Raw genomic sequence first — 20800 nt, 5'->3', positions numbered from 1 at the left:
GCTCAACGAGTCTGGCATCCAAACTCCTAAATGATATATCCAACTGACAATGGGTTTCCGTCCATTGCCTCCAAGATCGAGGGTTTCCGTCCTCAAACCCGCTGAAAGCCAAAGCTCCCAAATTCTCCAAGAGAAAATAATAAACCAAGCATCCATAAATGAGCTCTTAAGAACCTTTTATAACTTTCCTAGGAGAGCTCACACACTTTCCAGCCAATGTGGGATAAAATATATACTTTTTCACTTTAACATTCATGTCTCCACATACTTTAATAAAGGGGACTTTTAATATTTAAATTACTTTCCTTTTAACTTAAGTTCCCACATCAATAAAGTTAAGTATTTTAACTTAAACTCTATAACTTAACTCTATTGATAAATTAATTAATAATCGCAAATGATTATTAACATCTCAACTCAATATCATCAATAACGATTGACAGGGTATTATTCATGAACCATTGATGATCCTGACCTGGCCCAATTGACTTACTATAAATAGTAAGTATCCCAAAAACACATCAAAAACACCTTAGAATTGATGTAACTGAAACTGCCTAGGTCAAATATCATCAAGATCCCTTAAAAGTCCCGGTTAGCCTACGGGACCATGGAGAAATAGGCTAACAACAACATCATATAATGCATGATAGAAAAGGGGACATTACAAAAATGGAGTGGAACAATAAAACTTAAAGTTTTCATTTGCACTCCTTGCTACATCATGCTTGTCCTTTTTCCAATCTGTGTTCACAAATGATGGTTGGGAACTTCAAGTAGTGCATTGTACAATATATTAATTTGATTTGGATCCATGAACTTTATGCCCAATACTAATACCACCACAACCACTACCATTGTCACTAGTGTTCAAAGATCTAGGAAATGGAGGACTTGAAGAAAAATAGTCTTAATGAATGGATGCCATCCTTTTTCATTGCCTCTTATTTATTTCCTTTTGTCGGTTAAAAGCCCATTGTTAGTTTCGTACCTCATGTACAACTTCAAGAGATGCAAATGTGCACACTTTAACATCCCTACATGACATCTGTGTGAGGTTATATTTCAATAGGTTAATGCTGCCACACTGATTTTGCTCTTGTAATTTATGTAACCAATTCCCATTACTTTAATAAAGGAATGACATGTTTTCAACTAGGGTCATTTCTAATTAATGTCAAAACAATCTACAAATGTGAAGTATGCTGCAATAACAAGTAAATTGAAAATAAATTTAAATTTAAGGTTTCTAGTTAAATTAAGATACAAAAAGTAAAAACGATTAGATCTTGGAACTAAAAGTTAGATTAGAAAAATTAGAAAAGCATGTAGCATTTGTTCATAAAAAGACATTAAAAAATAGCCAAAGCTTGTTGTATGAATCTAAAATGAAAAAACAAACAAACATAGAAAACAAATGAAAAAAAAACAAATAAAAATATTCAAATTATGAAAACATTTATTCAAATTTGCTTCAACTTGATGGTGGTCTGCTCAAAATTAACTGCAGCTCTTTCAAATGCACCACAAGTTCCTTTAGATGCATTGAGGGCTGCTACAAACTTGCGCAAATGGTATTCAATCAACGCTTATTACTCAAATTGTCTGTTAATTTTTTTCTTCAATGGCATGTGATTTTAGCTCCAATACTCTTTTTTTTTCTCTCATTCTTGTGTTTGCAAATAAAATGAGTGCATTTTTAGAATCTTAGAGGTCATGTCAAAGTATTAGATTTTACCTATTAATTGTTCTTTAATTTTTTTATTTGATGTTGATTGTTCATAGAATAAACATGCTTATGGGCATTGATGTTTGTAAAGTATTCTATGAGTACCTCGTTTTTCGTGCCTCGAAAAGCGTGAAGATGGCTTATGGGCATTGATGTTTGTTTCGGTTTTCAATATTTGTTTACCTGAAAAAAAATTCTGATGGGTTTTAATATTTTTTTCCCTTAAAAAAAGTCTCTTGGTTTTTAAATATTTTTTGTCCTTGTAAAAAAAAAATCATGGGAGGGTTTATGATGTTTTCCTCAAAAATTGTACTTTGCTGCAGTCTATTTTTAGTCGCACCTAGAGTTGTTGTGCAAACATTTGCACTAGTCTCTTGTTTGCAGTCTATTTTCGGGCATCTTGCTCATCTGCAATAGTTTGGAGGGTTTGTCGATTTTTTCATCAAAATCATGACAATTGTTCTTGGTGTGTCTCTAGTTACAGGGAGGAATAGTTCTCCAACATCAGGTTGGACGGTTGGTGTTGTTTTGGGTATTGTTGATGTGTATTTTGTACACGACCAATCACAGAATAAAATACCTAAAAGGTACCTTATCCTCTCTTGATTAAAGTCTCCGAATGCTGAAGATGTCGCGAAAAGGATCAATCGGGATGACTTCAAGGTTCTTTGTTGTAGGATCTCTACATGTGGATAAGCACCAGTGGTCGTTGTATATGCTGTTTCTTCAAGGGGCCTTACATACTTTCAGAGAAAGCTTGTCCACGTTACTTTCTTTCCAAATGCAGGAACAAGATTTTCCTAACACTAACAAATTTTCAAAAAATGTCAAAAGGTAAGGGTTTCAAGGAAGAGATACTTAAACTATTCCTAAGAATGACTCAATGAAGACTAGACTTGATAAGATTCTACCAATTTCAGTTTCGCCAAGAAATTACAACTCTACTGGAATTAATGCGATCTTCTAAGGGGATTCAATAGTTTTTCAAATCATCAGGGATATAGATACTATCATAGAGATACATATCAATACTTCCAGGAATGATTGAATTCTTAATCAATCTCAAGGTTTCCAGTTGACCACACAAGGCGTCCTTACAATCAGTAAGAAGCAAGTGATTTGGAATATGAATCTTATCAAAGATCAAGCACAGCTGCACAACACTTCGTCTTTCAAACTTAAAACTTAAATGCTACTTCAACTGAGAGTGATTCAAGAAGATAAACAATCATAAAGATAGCCACAAGTATTGCAATAAAACACCATAACTTCAATATTTTATTGATCTCATAGCCAAATGGACAACAATTGTTCAAAATTCTTTCTTCACTACTCAATTTTGCTACAACAATAACTTTCTAACTTTCTTCTCTCTAAGCTCTCTCTCTTCTCTAACTTTTCTAACTCTGTAAAAATGAAATGAGTGAGGATATATATAGCATCCTCAAATACAATGAATGGCCCGGATCAAAAGAAGATCAACGGCTGAGATTTTGACACCTAAACCCTAATTAGGGTTTGTTACAAAAGAAGTCCCCATTTAGATAAACATCACTAATCCATAGCCAATAAAGAATTGGCACAAAAACCGAGGAGACATAGACCAATAGGAATTAAGCTGCCACATCATCCTATAACAACTTTTCATCTAGAACGTTGTTCCCTTTCCTATGCTCTTTCTTAGCATATTCAATGAATCTGGACACAATTCCTTCAATCTCAGCAATGGGAATCTTAGGAAGATTCTTCATTCGTTCTTCCAAGTGAAGGACTTGATCAAAAGCAGTGAGAAGAGTTGTCTCCCATCCAGGTTCAAGTTCTTTGGTCTTCTCAATCAGGGACATAGTAGTGTACATCTGATCTCGTTGCTTATCTGTGATGATGTTCTCCTCTTTGCAAAAGATGACCTTGACTCTCTCCTCCAACTCTTGGATGTCCACATTTGTCTCAATCTCGATCCGCCTGTCAAGAATGGTACACAACACCTCAAACACCTTATCTTGAATTGGATGAATGATACCTTCAACTCGACTGCATCTGGTGTTGATGTCTTCAAAAAGGACCTCATTCATCTGGAGCAGAGCTGACCACTGTAGGAGGTTATGGGTTCCTCCATCCATTATCTTTTCTTGTGCTAGAATCCGTCTTGGTGTTTGTCTTATCACTTGTAAGACAGGAATGATAACATCTCTAGTGTAAGTGAATGTAGCTACAGTTATCATTAGATTATGGATAATCTCAAGGACCTGGATAGCTCGATGAATTGTCTTCATCATTCTTGTTGCAAATTCAACGGCTACCGCGTGGTATTTATCAATCCAATAGCTCATAAGCTGAACCAAGCTCTTCACCCTTTCTGCCTCGCCTACTGATTCAAGAGGGAGTGCTTGTAAAGGAGATACTGCTGGATCCTGACGTCTCAAGGGCTGATTAAGGTGACTAAAATAGTTCCTCCAAGCACTGACTTCCCTTTCAAGCTTCTTATTCTTTTCCATTTCTTCTTTGAGTTTATCTTTAAGTGCTTCAAATGAATCAGTTGCTTCTTCCATCGCTTGTTCAGAGGTAAGTGGACCAAGCTCAAATGTTTCTAAGTCATACTCATCTGCAAGAACCTCATCCTCATATTTGTCCACCACTGGTGTAGCTACTTGCACTTTCCTGGATCCTGTCTCATCTCTAATTACCTTAGACATCTTTCTGGCCTTCTTCTTCTCCATTACCTCATGAGAATTTCCTATAAGGCTTTCCAAGTCAAACACATCTTCTTCCTCTTCAACCACAACTACCCTTGTCAGTCTCTCTTTCAGCCAATCAGGAATGGCAGATCTTGTTTCCCTCACTTGTATTTCTTTAGGTAGTGGCCTATCCTCCCGGAAAGGAGATGTTGCTTCATCATCATTCTTTTCTTCGTGTTGCTCATTAGCATCAACTTGGGGAGACTGACTTGATGAATGCTGAGGTGTCTGTCCTTTCTCTTGCTTATCATTCTGTACCATGGATTCCGTAGACTCATCAACTTCATACACTATCTGCCTCTGATCTTCCCCTTGACTCGCCTCCTTTTCATGCCTGGAAGATGTGCTTGGTGGATGATCAGGGTTTTTTTTTGCTTCTTCTTGGAAGATTCTTTCTTCTTAGGTCCTTCTTTCCTCTTTGAGCCTTTGGAATGAGAAGTATTCTCACTCACACTTGCTTCTCCTTCTTTTGGTCTTGCCTCCAAAGTAAATGTCATTGATACATTCTGCTCCTTCAACTTTTGATGCTGTACATCCACCCATCTGCGAGTGCAAGATAAAATGGGAGCCATCAAAGCTCTCAGGTCTAAAACCTCGGTCTCATTCCAATCTATCTTCACTTCTTTGTCCTCTTTCTCATAGGATGACTGGAGGTATCTACCATTATCCTGGGCTTGATCGGCTACTCTATAAACTTTGCATTTCCTGATGAGATCTAAGGGTAGCCAGGAATGCATCTTTCTTTTAACCTCTAGATCACCCGGGAGATTCATCCAAAAATCCTCCACCTGAAACTCATGCTTGTACTTTCTACCGATTGTCTCCTCCATATAACCATGAGGATCAAAATTCTCTCGCAAGGCAAAGGATGTGAATGAGTATAAAGATAATTCCTTCTCTGCATCCTCCGTGGCTTGAGTATTAGGACACACTTCAACTGAGTTCCCTAGTATGATGGGCACGAGAATATCATTTCCATGCTTGTGTCTGGATGCCTTCGCATAAGCTGCCAACTGTCTAGTCACCTCAAGTAGTACTATCCTGTCTGTTGGATATCTTGGCAACATGTAAGGAGGTGAAGGACACCTGTGAACTCTGATGTATGTGAACTTTTGAAACTGGATGAACCATGTGCCATACTTCTTCACAAGCTCTTGTGCATCTAGAGGCAGTCGATTGTGAATTCCTCCTTGCAATATCCTAGTAATGTTCATCGTGAAGGTGTCATTGACTAACTTGTAGTCACTTCTAGGCGGATGATGCAGATGAACATAAGAATCACAAACCCTTATTTCTCCGGGTCCTCTTCCAATCACTCCTCGGTGAGGTAGCCCTGCATATTCGAAACTCTTGATCAAGGCATATATAACATATGAGCTCATGTGGAATGATTTGGTGGGTCTTAGCCTTCTCAACTGCACGTCCAGACAATTGCAAATGATTCTGGCCCAATGAAGCATTCCTTTTCCTTGAACTATCACTTGTATGAAGAAGAACATCCACTTTTCGAAGAAGGCGGCTTGAGAAGCACCTGTAACTCGATTGAGCAAAGTTATCAAGTCTCTGTATTCTTCCTGAAAGTCGATCCTATGTGGTGTATTGGGAATCTTGTTCAGACGAGGTCGACTTTTGAGCAACCAATTCTTATTAATGAAGTTCAAACAAGAGTCAGGATCATCTTCATAGATCGACCTTGCTCCTTCTAAGCTTTTGTAAATCATGTCTTTATGGTCCGGAAGATGAAGAGCTTCGCCTATAGCTTCCTCTGAAAGGTAGGCTAAGATGTTCCCTTCTTTGGTTACAATCGTCCTTGACTGTGAGTCATAGTGGCGGGCACACTCAATCATCAGCTCATGACACTTGATTGCGGGAGGGAAACCTGCTGCCTTGATGATGCCACTCTCGATTATCTTCCTTGCAACAAGTGATGGCTTGCCAATGTAGGGGGCCTCTCGAAACTTCTTCACATTGAAGTTTCCTAAGTTGGTGTCTCCGATATTACTCCACTTGGACACGATCTTGGTCTCCAATTCGTCGCTCCTTTGATCTTCCTTGATGAGAGCCTGCCGACTAGTAGATCCTCCGGCTTTGGGGGTCGTCATTTGATGCCTACACAAACAATTTAAGATTAGTCTTTAAGCATCATACCTTAAAGCATAGCTTTTAAGAACTTCCAAGGGAATAATTCAAAACATTAATTTGAAAAGGACATGATTCCTCAAATTAATTATGAATGAAATCAAATTCTCAAGACTTAGACCTTTTTTTTTTTTAAAATTGCTATGAAAATCAAAACAAGTCTTGAATAAGAACTTCAAAATGATTATTCATACCTTCCCTTGAATGCTTAACTATAAACCTTGGAAATTGGAAGAAAGAAGATTAGATTTTGCTGGACAAAAATCCAATTTCTGGCCCTCCTTGGATGAATTATGCCTTGATTAACCTTCAAAAGAGCTTCACCTTCTTTAGCCTCCAACACTTGGCAAAAATTCACCTCTAATCTGCTGGATTTCGCTCCTCCAATCTGCTCCTCAAAATCGCATTTAGAAGGAATGAATGAATGATTTGAATTTTGAAACAACACTCCTCCTTTATATAGGGCGCTCACCCTAATTTCCCTCAAGGCCGACTTGGCAAATAGGGAAAAAAATAAAAACCACTAACAAGGAGGCCGACTTGCTTGTAAAGGCAAGTAAATATGTTTTGAGCGCTCACCTTTATTTTTTTTTAAATTTTAAAATTAATTTCAATGCCTCCAAGGTGGATTTTTCAATTATTTCAAGGCCTAAAAATTAATTAATTAAATTGCAAATGCTTTAATTCATGCGAATTTAATTCAACCTCCCAAATGTTTTGAATTTGGCAAATTTGGTGAAATTTTAGGAATATGGAGGTTTGATTGCGGTTTAATGAAGCTTCCTGATGATTTCGCCCTGGACCCTCTGGAAGGGTCAGGAGCGATTTTTTCAATTTGGTCTTGAATCTCTCATTTCTTGACTCCAAAATCTCTTGGAAGGTGAGTTCATATGTGTCTTGACCTAATCAAGTTGTTGCATTTCAATTTTTTATCATTTCTCATGAGTAATTAGGTGAAAATGTAAATTTCGCCTTGGACCCTCTGGAAGGGTCAAGAGCGATTTTTGCTTATTAGGTCAAAATTCACCTTAATTTGATCGTTGACCTCCTCCAAGGCAATCTCCAGGGTTTATTTCTCTCCATCACTAAGTTAGCTCATCAAAACTTTGAAGGAAATATTGCATTTTTGGGAATTTCGCCCTGGACCCTTTGGAAGGGTCAGGAGCGAAATTCTCTCCCGAGCTCAAAATTCTAATTTTTGAAGGTCCAAAACCTCTTCAAGGCATTCCAAATAGGCTCTTTCATTGAATTCCAGGCTTAGTTTCACTCAAATCAGGAGGAAAAAGGTAATTTTAGGGTTTTTCGCCCTGGACCCTCTGGAAGGGTCAGGAGCGATTTTTCTTCCTTAGGCTTACTCCTTCATCAACTTTTCTTGAATCTTTCACTAAAAGCTAGGCAATGGTCTTCCTTATTCGCTCCACCCAAGTTTGGCTTGTTCTTGCAAGATAAAATAGGGGATTTTTAGATTTTCACCCTGGACCCTCTGGAAGGGTCAGGAGCGATTTTTCATCTCCGACCTAGAATCATCAACTTTGAAACAAACATTTACTCATTAGTGGTCTTAAAGGTCTTTTCTTCCTTGGTATATCCTTGCCTTAGCACAACTTTGAAAGGAACATGTTGGTTTTATGATTTTCGCCCTGGACCCTTTGGAAGGGTTAGGAGCGATTTCTTGGTTTTAGGACAATTTCTTCATGCTTTCAACTTCAAATTACTTCCAAGGCATAGAACATCATGCCTTACTCCCCTTTAAGTCCTGAAAACCAAAATTTCATCTTGAAATGCAAGGAAAATAGGAGGAATTGGAAATTTCGTGGAAATTTCGCTCTGGACCCTTTGGAAGGGTCAAGAGCGAATTTCCCTCTTGGCTTTAAAATTTTCATTCTTAACAATCCAATTTCACTCCAAGGCAATTCAAAAGTCTTATCAAACCCATGTCTAAGCTTGGTCTAGTCCAATCTTTGGAAGAAAGGATAGGTTTTAGGATTTTCGCCCTGGACCCTTTGGAAGGGTCAGGAGCGAAAATCGTTTTCTAGACTTGGTTGCTTCCTCTTGACTATCTCAATTATCTTCAAAGGGCAAAACATACCTTCTCACACCCATTCAAGCCATATAATCTAAAAAGTTGCCTTGTCCTTGCAAGGAAACAGGTGTTTTTAGGAATTTCGCTTTGGACCCTTCGGAAGGGTCAGGAGCGAAATTCACCTTTGGGCTCAATTCCTTCACCTTTCATCTTATCCCCTACTTGACTTAGCAAAATTTGATAGCAAAAAGTGTTTTTGAGAAAATTCGCTCTGGACCCTTTGGAAGGGTCAAGAGCGATTTTCACCATTCTGACCAAAATCCTTCATTTTCCACCTTGAAACTTCTTTGCTAAGCAGGATTTCACCTTTCATTGTGCTAGGAATAGGATTTCATATCCAAGAAAGGCTAAAAAAATGGGTTTATAAGGAGTTTCGCTTTGGACCCTTTGGAAGGGTCAGGAGCGAAATTGCCTTTCCTGGCCAGAATCCTTCATTTTCTTCATTTCCAAACATGCCTAAGGGTTTCATCTTGCTCATTCTTCCTTTCATGATGCCTTAGGCTCCTCAATTTGATCAAACAAGGCAATAAATGTCTCCTATAAAGATTTTCGCCTTGGATCCTCTGGAAGGGTCAGGAGCGAAAATTAGGTTTTAAGCAAAATCCTTCATTCTTCAAAGTTGAAACTTCTTTAGGAGGCAAAAGGGAGTTGTTCTTGTTTCACTCATGCCCAAAACTTGACCTTTTTCATTGCAACATGGGAGCTATTGAGAATTTCGCTTTGGACCCTTTGGAAGGGTCAGGAGCGAAATTCACCTTCTTGTCCAAAATCTTCATTTTGCACGCTTCCAAATCTTCAAATGTATCAAATGATGTCCAATCTTCATTCCAAGAGATCCTGCACATGAAAAGTTAGCCAAAGTTACTGAAAAATAAGCTCTTATAAGATTTTCGCTCTGGACCCTCTGGAAGGGTCAGGAGCGAAATCTTCATTCCAGGCCAAATTGCTCAGTCTTCAAGTTTGAAACCATCTCACAAGGCAAAGTTAGATCATTTTCTAGGCTAGGAACAGGATTACAAGTCTACTCAAAGCAAGAAATAGTATTTAGGATGAAATTCGCTTTGGACCCTTTGGAAGGGTTAGGAGCAAATTTGACATTTCCAGGCTAGATATTACCTTAATTTGCTTCATCCTTCATCTAACTTGATCAACCCAACTCCTTATCCTCACTAGCTCAGCTCAACTGACTTAGATAGGGAAACAAGCAGGACTCCGACAAGAAAACCCTCAATCTAGACCTATCTTGACCTGAGACCTATTCTCCCTGCCCCCTGATCTAACCAACTTGACTTCCCTGAAAGGCATGTTTCATTCTGGCAATCTTGAGGCTTCAGGCAGACGACTAACAACCTCCTAAACCAGACTAGACTTAGTCTTGAAAGAAACCCTAAAACGAGCTTCCAAAGTTTAGCCCTAATCTAGCCAGCCCAGGTAGACCACTCACTCACTCAAAACCCTAAAAGCAGAGAGAAAAAAAGCAAAGAGAAAACAAAACCTAAGGCAAAAAGAGGGGGTCCCCATTCTAATGGGGCGATGTGTGAAATGGTCATAACAGGTATCTCCAGAAGTTTTGCAGTTTCTGGGAGGGTTGGTGGCAGACTCATCTCAAGTGGCAGAGTTAGTGGCAGGCCCTTGTCTTCTGTTGCAGCGTGTTTTGAGAAGAAGGGGGCAACCTTCTCTGTTATTTCTCTTGGTAGTTAGAACGATGACCATTAAGGGAGGGTATTAGAATAATATCTTTCTCTTTGTTTAATTAATGGTCATTTAAGTTGTTTCTAATTTCGCCTCTAGTTAACGATTGTTTCTTTTAGAAACATCGTTTTTGTAACTCTATTTAAAGGAGCTTTGTCTCCTTGATTAATTGAACAACATCGATTCTTTGAAATCCATTTGCTTTTGCATCTGTATTACAGTCAACTACCATGAGGTGGGTTACCTAGAGAAGGAGCTCATCACCGTTCTCCCTTCTTGTACTTCCTTATATTACTACCATGGCAGTTCGCTCAACATATGCATCATAATGAATTACATATACATTTCATAATTATGTAATTTTAAGACAAGTTTTCTCTTATCCTTGTCTCGCATCACTTCTTAAATGGTTTGCACAATATCATAGATATCACTTAATGTTCAGAACTTATGATTAGAAGCATGACACACATCTATGACCTCAAATACAGTGTTCCTAAATAAAAATGTCTATTGTAATTATAGACACTCATGGAGCAAACAAACACATCAGATATGAATCAAACACGGAGCATACACTTGAAAACACGAAGCATACACATGGTTATCTGCGAACACGGAGCATACATGTGAATACACATATTGTTAGATTCTTTTTCCTTAACCAGAATGATTCATTGATTCATCTTTAGATTCTTTACCCTGCAGGATGGAAGGATCATTGCTCTGATACCAATGTAATGCCCCCTACTGGGAGGCTGCCAATTCCTGTAACTTAATAATTAGTTCTGATCTGATCTGATCGATGATCATGTCAGTGGATGCTTTTGACTCCTTTCCTTTATATCTCTCAATGTGAGGGAGAGGTCACACCTCTTCACTATTGGATGCCCTTTGACAAGAGACACACCCTTTCACCATTAGCACCCTTTGAAAGAGTGCAACTCTTCATTACTTCTGCCCTTTGAAAGGGACACAACCTTTCACAATCAGATCTGCACTTCTTATTTAAATCAGATTTGGTCTTCTGATTCCCAAATTATCCCCGTCTCAAAATGAGGTTCTCTTCTCCCATTTATATCCCATGTTTGAGGGAGTCACAACTTTTCCTTCGATGTCTTTTGATATTCATTAACTTAATTAAATTTTATTTATATTTAATTATATTATTTTATATTTTAATTTTAATATTATTTTTATTCTTTTTTATTTTAATATGATTATTGTTATTTATTATTAAATTCTATTCCAAAGTGGGGACATTACAGTCAGGGGCCACAACCTCTAGAATCAGATAGTGGATATCTTGGTCAGAGCTCAAGGATTTTGGAACCATCCAGATGGGTTAAGTTTTGAGGAGAATGGGTCAAGAAGAGCTGGTTTAGGTATCGGGTATTCATATGTTTAATTGTGAATAGTCAGTTAATGACTTGGGCTTTCATTTCAATGATTTTTTCTCATTTGTTTCCTCTCTCTATATTATGTTAGAACAATTCTATTATTTGAACTTTGGAATCCCTGCTGCCTAAATTTGGGGGACCTCCCACACCTGTACCCACACACCTCTAGAAGATAATGTTGAAGGAACACATGATTTTTCAAGTGCACTCTTCTTTAGTCAAATCTGATAAAAGCACAAGCAATGAGGACATTCCAAGAAAGTACCATTGCCAGTCCAGTCCTGCATTAATTTTTGGTACATGACTTAAGTTTGTTTGCATTAATGATTGAATTGAGCAATTGTTTACTCCATATAGTAAATTTCTTTATATAATTGTAATTGTCACTGTTCATAAGTTGGAGCTCTGTGACCAATTTCAGGGCATTTGAGTGAGTGGGTAGAGGGATATCGAGCATGAAGAACACATTCTGTTTGAACACATTCTGTTTGAGCTTCAAAGGTCTAAGTGGAAAATATTGATATTGAAATTCTGCAGGAAAAAGCTCAGTTCAAAATGAATGGGGTGTAGGTATGTTTGCCGTTGTGCCAAAAGCTTGAGCTATCAATGCCCGCTACAAACGCTAGACTTACCCAGATCCACGGGAGGCCGTTAAGCCATGTCATGAACCCCGAAGGAGGTGCTGACCACCAAGTCAACAATCTCCCCCTCAACACAGATTGAGGGTTCCACACCGACGGAATGAAGGAGACCTCCTGGGATTCGAACCCGTGACCCAAGGCTGTGATACCAATTGTAGGTATGTTTGCCGTTGCTCCAAAAGCTCAAGATATCAACGCCCACTACAAACGCCAGACTTACCCAGATGCATGGGAGGTGTTTAAGCCATGTCGTGAACCCCGAAGGAGGTGCTGATCACCAAGTCAACATGGGGATCCATGGTTAATCAATGAATTAACAATAATTGATGAAAGAACCATTACTGACCAAGGTAGCTGGACCTTTTGAGTGTTTGCCTGTTTATTTCATCAACACCATATGAGAAAGCAATTTGTTTCAACTTTTAGTTTTAATTGAATGGGAAATTTTGACATGTGTCTGTAACTAAATGTGTTTTATCATCTTTTATGTTACTTTTCATGTCTAGAAAACCCAAATCCTTTAAGGCAGGTCTAGAGGTTAAACCTGAAATGTTGAAAATAAAAGATAATAAAGCACAGCTGTTTCCTGATAAATGTGGCAAATTGTCTATCTGTGGAAATCTCAAAGCTTGAAAGGAAACTTGCTAGGAAAAATCAGTGATGGGAATTTTCTGCTAGACTTGATGGATCTCTGTTACCCACCAGTGTATGTATATTTCAATTCTTTGATAAAGCCTACTAGCTAAGGAAACAAATTCACTAGTTCAATGTTGCAAAGGAATTCGCTGGAATATTTATAATCTGCTTCAGCATCTTGATGTCAAATATGTGAGTGATTGTGGATCTCTATCACTCTTTTTATTTTGTTGTTACATGTTGAAATATCATTCATGTTGTTATTACTAATGACGTTTATAATTTTTGTCTGTCTGAATCATATGGAATTTTGTCCATAATGATTCCATGTAATAGATACATGGTGCCCACTTTTCCTTCAACGACAGAACAAATGTGATGTCTATTGTTTTTATGTCAAGCCTAAATTTGCATCATAAGAAGGGATTTTGGCGACATGCAGTCAGAGCAGGTTCTAGCTGCTGAATTGCTCTGTGACAGTCAAAGAGTAGTCACATTTGCAAGGAATCTAGTTTTGTGCTAGAGCAAACATGTATGATTGCGTCAACATTTGATTCACTAGAATGTGTAAATGTGGAAATTGATTTTGTTTCCTGTCCTACGCAAGAAAAATAGCAGACTTCTCTTCTAAAGTTCTGGAAAGAAACAAGTTTAGAGTGATGCTTGATATTATGGTCAACAATATGTCCATGGAGGGAGTTTCCTATGGAATTTGTGATTATAAAATTTCTCTCACATATTTTTTAATGGAATGTTATTGTCAAGTGAGTATTATTCTATCAGGAGTTATGAATTGGCGTTAAATCTCAATAAATATGTTAGCTTTTATTCTTCATGCATTTAGTAAAATATAAAATGTGATAGCTCTTCATAGACAATGGTGCAAACATAGAAGTTAAAAATATGTCAAGAGCCTTACATATACGTTACAATATAATATTACCACATTTTCTAACTGATGAGAATGCTTCACATAACCTTGCAGATGTAATGATTTTTATTTTTACCTGAGACCTAAATCTCTGTAGATCAGTTTTGTATCTGTTCTAAAATGTTTATGAAATTCTCTCTCTGGCATTTTTTCTTTTTATTTTCCAATTCTCTATTTTTTTAACTAATGCACTAGGAGAGATTGAATTTTTTCGGTTGACTGAAGCCATACATTTAAAAAAAAAATTGAAGCAATTTGAGTGGTTGAAACTAAATTTAACCTGGCTTCTTTTCAAATAGAAATAAAAATTATTTTCCCAATGAATACAGGGAAAATTTATCAACTTACAAAGTCAAGTTGTAGGAAGACTGTAATCTGAAGCATTGTTTTCATTACTAATTTGATTAACATGCTGTCATGCGCATTGATTGGATGGCTTGTTATTTGTATATTTGTTAATAATATCATCAAAGACACTCTACTGACAGAGTTGTGAAGGCACACCATTGTAGTCTGTGAACTGCTTTAGCATATTGCCTATTTCTTTGTACACTTGTGTTTCATAACAGTATCATTCAATGGATTATTCTTGTTATCTGGGGCATTGTTCATAGGTTTGTGAGCTCCATGTGGGGTTCAAAAGCCGTGTGAAGTGTAACAAGATGTATTCTCAATATGCTTTGTACGTATTTAGCTTCCTTTTTTTCTTAGTTCAAAAGTTGAGTTGATTTTTGCAAAATATTTGTGCCAGGTCTCCAGTTGCAGATCCAAGTGCAAAAGGAATGATTTCTGGCCTGACACTTGATAGTAGTGAGAAACAATTGGCTGTTTTGTACCTTGCCACATTACAGAGCATTGCATATGGCACACGGCACATTGTTGAGCATTGTAATGCTCATGGTCTAAAGGCAAGTCATTCAACATCATGTGGTTTCCAACTTGTATGTATTTGTCTTATGATAATCTTGTACTTCTTTGTTTAGATTTTTTCTTTTTCTTTTTTGAAGCATTAGAAATTTTTAAGTATGTTAATTTCTTTGCCATAACTGGGTGTTATTCTACTACTTAGTTTCAAATATACTCTTTCTGGCTTGGGAAAAATGGCAATATCATGGAAGTGGCTGTTTCCAAGTGAACATGCATTCAGCGTATGGTGTTCTTTAAGAGCTATGCAGAGAATTAACGTAACAGAAGAGTTAACAGTAGTAATAAAAAAGCAAATGAATTGCAATAGATCAATGATTTCATCATTTTTGAATTAACTCACATAAATATGAGTCTAAGGTTATCATTAAAGATACAACATTTGATCATATTTCAAAAGTTGTAATTAATTTAACTGTAATATCCAGAACAGAATAATCAGCTTAGCTTAATTGGTGCTTAACTATACCAAATATACCCAAGTACCTCCATCGTCAACATTTTGCTAGTCATGCCATTTGCACAAGACTATTGACCTAAAAAAATGGCCAAAATTTCTGAAGGTGGTTTTCACCATTGTTCACATATTTTTCTCTTCAATTTTTAATTTGTCAAACCATCTGATGACATAATCATGTAATAATTTTTGGAAAATACTCCAATCAGGTTGCATGTTCAATGATTTTGTTAATTTCCATTTGCAAGTTCAGAATATATGTTTTTGGATCTGAATTTTGTTCACTACCACACATTGCTGGTTAGGAAATCAATGATAGATTTGACTCAGTTGTGTCTTTCTAAAGGTATCGTATCAAACTATATGTTTTTTTGCCATTGTGGAAGATGCATTGGTTTGAACATTTTTTCTTAGTTCTCTAGGTAGGTATAGGCCATCAGTTTCAAATTCTTCGTGGAAATGGATGTCTCTTCTTCCTGTTCTGCTTCTATATGTGACATCTTAGGCTGCTTAATTTGCATAGATAGTGTACCTATCTATGCTTATGAAATAGGGATTTGGATCATATCTATATAGCTTGGGCGATTTTTCTTCCTTGACCAAACAGAGATCCTATATAAATGTATGTATACTTTTTGATAAAATTAAATTTTTATAATAAGTGTAAACAAAGATTACAAAAATCCCTGGTTTAAATCAGTTCAAAGAGTGCTGATTACAAAAAGTCCTCCAGGGGGGAGGTACAACAACAATAGCATGTGAAATATTCCCGAATCTGGAACTATACTTTTCTTAACATAAACAAGTTTTCAATACTACTGTTCCACTATCTGATATATTTTGTTTGGTGAATTCAATTCCAAATATTGCAATATATCATGAAGCATAGAATAAACAGAAATAGACTGGCAATTGTTTAATCGAAATTGCTACTGGACACAATCTGAAATAGCCTTCTTTAACAACAATAATCAAGCACAGGAAAGATATATGGGCAGATACATTCAATATAAGATTATGTTAATGTCTAGCGTTGGAATGAGCTAACATTAATATTATTTGCCTTGATACAATACATTACTCATAGAGACAGTAAGCAACGAACAAATGAGGCTCCCATATCTTTAAGGCAAACAGGAGATAGCTGCACCTGCTAGATATTCCAACACCAAGACAAAGAACAGCAACATCAACTGCGTCCTATTCTGGAAATTAAGAATCCAAGCACAGGGGAATTGAGTATCTTCCTCTTTGAAAGCTACAGTTTTGCTCAGGATACTCACGCACCAGGAACTTCTTCTTCTTTGCTCACGTATGTCACTGAAGAGCCGTTGATACCTGAGAGAGCTGTGAATAAGGATTACTGCTTGTGTTCACTCCAGAGGTTGTGCTGAAAAGAAAATCTGTGTGAGGGCAAGGAGGCTCACGAGATGTATTCAGTGATATTGACTTGGACTGCCGGACTAATCTTTCCTTTTGACTTTGTAGTTTCTATTGTCAGGAACACAAATATTTGATGCCTGCCTCAGCCTGGATTATAACCTTTGTTCTATAATATTCCAGGGCAATATATAATTGCCCAGGTCACAATACCCTTGGCATATATTAGAAATACAATTGCCTCCTTTATAAGTTCACGCACAATATTGAACTGGTGCAAATTTTATAGTCTTCACTTCATTGGAAATAAATATTGATATCAAAGCTTCTTGTTTAAAATCTTTCCAAGCATACATTCCCTTATGCCCATACTGAAATCTCGCCAATTAAATAAATATATGCCATCGCAGGTGAACAAAAATATAAAACCAATTTCTAAGCAATATAAGTTTTATTCCTCAAAGAGACACACAATACCTCAGCCTGTAAAATATCTTTATTACTGCAAATTTGTCTCCAATGGAGATTTCACAAATTTGGCCCAGATGTAGCCTCCGTCACAAATCCAACCCTTTGGAAGAACTAGGTTTTCGTCCAGCCCTCCTGTCAAAGTCCTGAAGGTTTCCATCTCCATAAATTATAAATTGTTTATCAAATCCAAAAGCATGTCTTACTTCCTCCATCCAGCCTCCTTATAAAGAACTCCAAGAAGCATCTAAAATATTAGGCCAACTTGGCCGACTTTAATATTAATCATAAATGGAGAACTTTATATAATAAAGTGACTTATAATAATATTTTATTATTAATTAATATTAAGTCATCATTTGAATATTTCATCTATTTTTTTGACAACTTAATAAAAATCAATTTAATTAATTGTCACCTTAAAAATTGGGGACATTACAGCATGTTACTCTTTTAATTTGTCTATTTCTAAATGACTTAATGTGGAACAATATGGGAGGAAACTTTCTCTTCAAATTTGCAGGGTAAGCTCTTTGATCTAATTTTTTTCTGAAATCTAAAACAAATAAACTGGATTGCTAGTTATGCACACTCTAAAATTTATCTTCTGGGGGTTTTGCATGGAAACAAAATGCTTAAAAACTACTAGACCTATCTTTCTGATCTCAATGTTAGGAGCACAATATTGAAAGTACTTTCTCCTACCACGAGTTTTTCTGTTTATGCAACTAAACAACAATATTATCTACTAATTAAAGTAGAAAGTAGTAGATTCATATCAACAAAATTATTGGATTTAAAATTTTAAACAAAGGGAAAAACATCAATGGCAATGATGAATACAGAATAAAGCTTGAGATTGAGAAGGACAATCACCCAAAAGTATATGAAGCTACTCCAAAAGATAGAAGATAGATGCTATGCAAAGTTAAACATGGATCCTTTGTATTGATAACTTGGACATACTCTCACACATAAAACACAATAATCTAACTCTTCAACTTGAAGGAAAAATTTCGCAGCATAAGTAACAAACTCTCGTTATATTCTATGTGCTCAGCACACTTATTTCTAAGCTCTCTAAGAGAAGCTTCCAAGAAAAATAATAACATAATAATGCTTTAAAGCTTCTTTAAAACAACCCTAATCTTTATCCATCCAAAAGGAGCAATAAAACTCTTCAATATGGCCTAGGCGTTCCTTTGCTTTAAACTCACATTTTTCTCTAAGTTGATTTTTTCTTTAGTAGTTGACATATTGATTTCTTAGCTAGCAGAAGTTTAAGGTGACTCTGCTAAATTACGTATGATTTGATGTTATGAATTCTTTTTCAAACTTTTCACAACTTTAGGCCTGATTGACCAAGATAAAACTGAGCCTGACAAAGGATGGTGGTGATGTGATACAGAAAATGCAGCTAGTATGAGTTGTTTTATTCTCTTAAGCTTGAGCACGGTTTCAATATGCAATTGCCATGTTTGGCAAAGGTATTAAGTGGCTTGGCCAGCCAAAATGCACAAGAACTTTGTGTTACTTCGTGTTTTAGGCTTGAGCTTGGTTTCATCATGTAAATGCCAACTGAATTGCACTTTTTAGGCAGCATTTGCTACGCTTAGAATGTGACCTGTTATATATTTCTAAACTCAAACTTGCTTTTCATGGCTTTGTCAAAATATTGCCACCTATGTTGCCTTTTTAGACTAGTATTTCCACCAATATAATGTGTCATTGTCACTTAATTGAGTTATGTTTCTCCTTGTTGAACCTTCTCTTGAGGTTAGCCACTTAAGTCTCATTTTATCCTTGGTTTTGCCAATAAAATGTTGTGATCCTACTTAAATACTCAACCTTATTCATGCTAGTTGCACTTTTCATCAACCTTGGCCACTGCAATCGCTTTTTTTCACTTGCTTTGGCACTCAAGAATGGTTCTTATCACTTAAATCCCTTTCTCTCCATGGTGGTATGACCATCTCTCTTTTCCAATCTTGATGTGGTTTTCCCTGGCTTGAGTCACTAAAAAGTGTGACCCTTGTCTTTTTGCCTTCATTACCAGGTATGCACATATCTCTTGGCACAGCTGCAGCGGGTTCACCCGGGGGTATGGGCAGGTGTGTCTAGCGTATGCCAGTCATAGGCTTTCACAAATTTGATTAGTTTTTTTTTTTCGTTGCCTATATGGTCAGCGATAAAGGTCTCAGGTTGCCTATATGATGAGCTCACGAGTGGTCCTGGTCCATTGAGATAGGCGGTTGGTGTTGGATCAATAGCTGCACTGACTTACCACTTGGAGCTCATTCATTCCTTCATTTCTTGCACATTCTTCCATCCAGCAGTTCTGGTTTGAACTAAAAGCATATTACAAATGAATCAACATTTTTTTAAATTTCAGAATATTAAAACTTAATATTTTAAAAATATTTAATTTAGATTAATTATCATTATATAAAATTGAATATATTTAGACTCTTAGTATTTAAATAAATTGTTATTATTATTATTAATAGAGTTTTGTGTTTGATTTTATGATCATTTTTAAATTGTGATTATTGTGTTAATTATTTGTTATTATTTAATATTTTAAAATATTTAATTTAAATAATGAATTATTGATATACTAGATTGAATATATTTACTATTTATCACATAACTGTGCACTATGAATACCTATACTGTATATCTAAGACATATATGATATATATTATATGGCATGACATAATATTGAAACTATGAACTATCGATTGGCATTGGGCATTGATTGATAATGAAGTATCATACTATCAAATGTGTTTAGATTTACAATTCTGTATATTTTGTTAAATTTTTGTATGTGTGTGAGTGTGTATCCAAATCCACATACCCAAGGGCAAATTTTTTTGCCTGTACCCACATACCAGGTTCACGTACCCGTGGCATGCCCGAACCCGAACCGATAACTTATCTTTTTTACTTATCGTTCAACACATGGTGCAGCTTGCCACCTTTTACCATTGCTGTTTGGTGCGATTTTTCCTTCAGGTCCTAACCCTAGGTATTTCACACTTATTCTTCCCTTGTTGGGCCTCCTGAACCATCAAAAACTTGACCGACCTTGTTTGATATTCTGTCATGAGTGATCTGCAAACATGGTTAGCTGATGAAAGTAGACCTACATTTGAATTCTTGGTAATTTAACAAGGGAAATGACTTAGGTGACTTCAATTATATGACAATGATGACATGGTTACTTACCATGAATCTGATATGAAATGTGAAGTTTCATAGAGGTGCCAATTTTGGTACTAACATAGCATTAAAAGTAATGAAATTTATTTGAGATTACAAATACAAGATTAGATAAGGACTGTTTTATGACTGCTGCAACAAAACAAAGTAAATTTTATGATATTTCTGAAGCTAGGAGGTTGAAGAGCATCTTTCTTCTAATTGTTGATTTACAAAGTAGTGGAGAGCCTCTTGATTTATGAAGTAGCAGAGAGCCTCTTGCTGTTGTTAGGGCTAGTAGGAGGACGGCTATAACATTCGGTACCCAACTAGCACATCAATTGCCCTGGTTGCTTATGGTAGAATTCCTTAAATTTGCTG

General features: G+C 36.5%; 1 protein-coding gene across 4 annotated transcripts in view; it reads left to right on the top strand.

The window, feature by feature from the left end:
* LOC131049784 (uncharacterized) overlaps window positions 1–20800 on the top strand; it is a 121254-nt gene that overhangs the window by 82158 nt on the left and 18296 nt on the right. For 3 of the 4 annotated variants that reach the window (XM_057983855.2, XM_057983853.2, XM_059221568.1), the window contains one exon: window positions 14738–14927. In XM_057983855.2, the coding sequence (XP_057839838.2) occupies window positions 14738–14927 (190 nt within the window). The remainder of the gene's footprint in view (window positions 1–14737; window positions 14928–20800) is intronic. The other variant, XM_057983854.2, reaches the window with a different exon arrangement.

The sequence above is a fragment of the Cryptomeria japonica genome, chromosome 5, assembly GCF_030272615.1.
Source record: "Cryptomeria japonica chromosome 5, Sugi_1.0, whole genome shotgun sequence".
NCBI lineage: Eukaryota > Viridiplantae > Streptophyta > Pinopsida > Cupressales > Cupressaceae > Cryptomeria > Cryptomeria japonica.
This window is presented reverse-complemented; position numbering and strand designations above follow the sequence as displayed.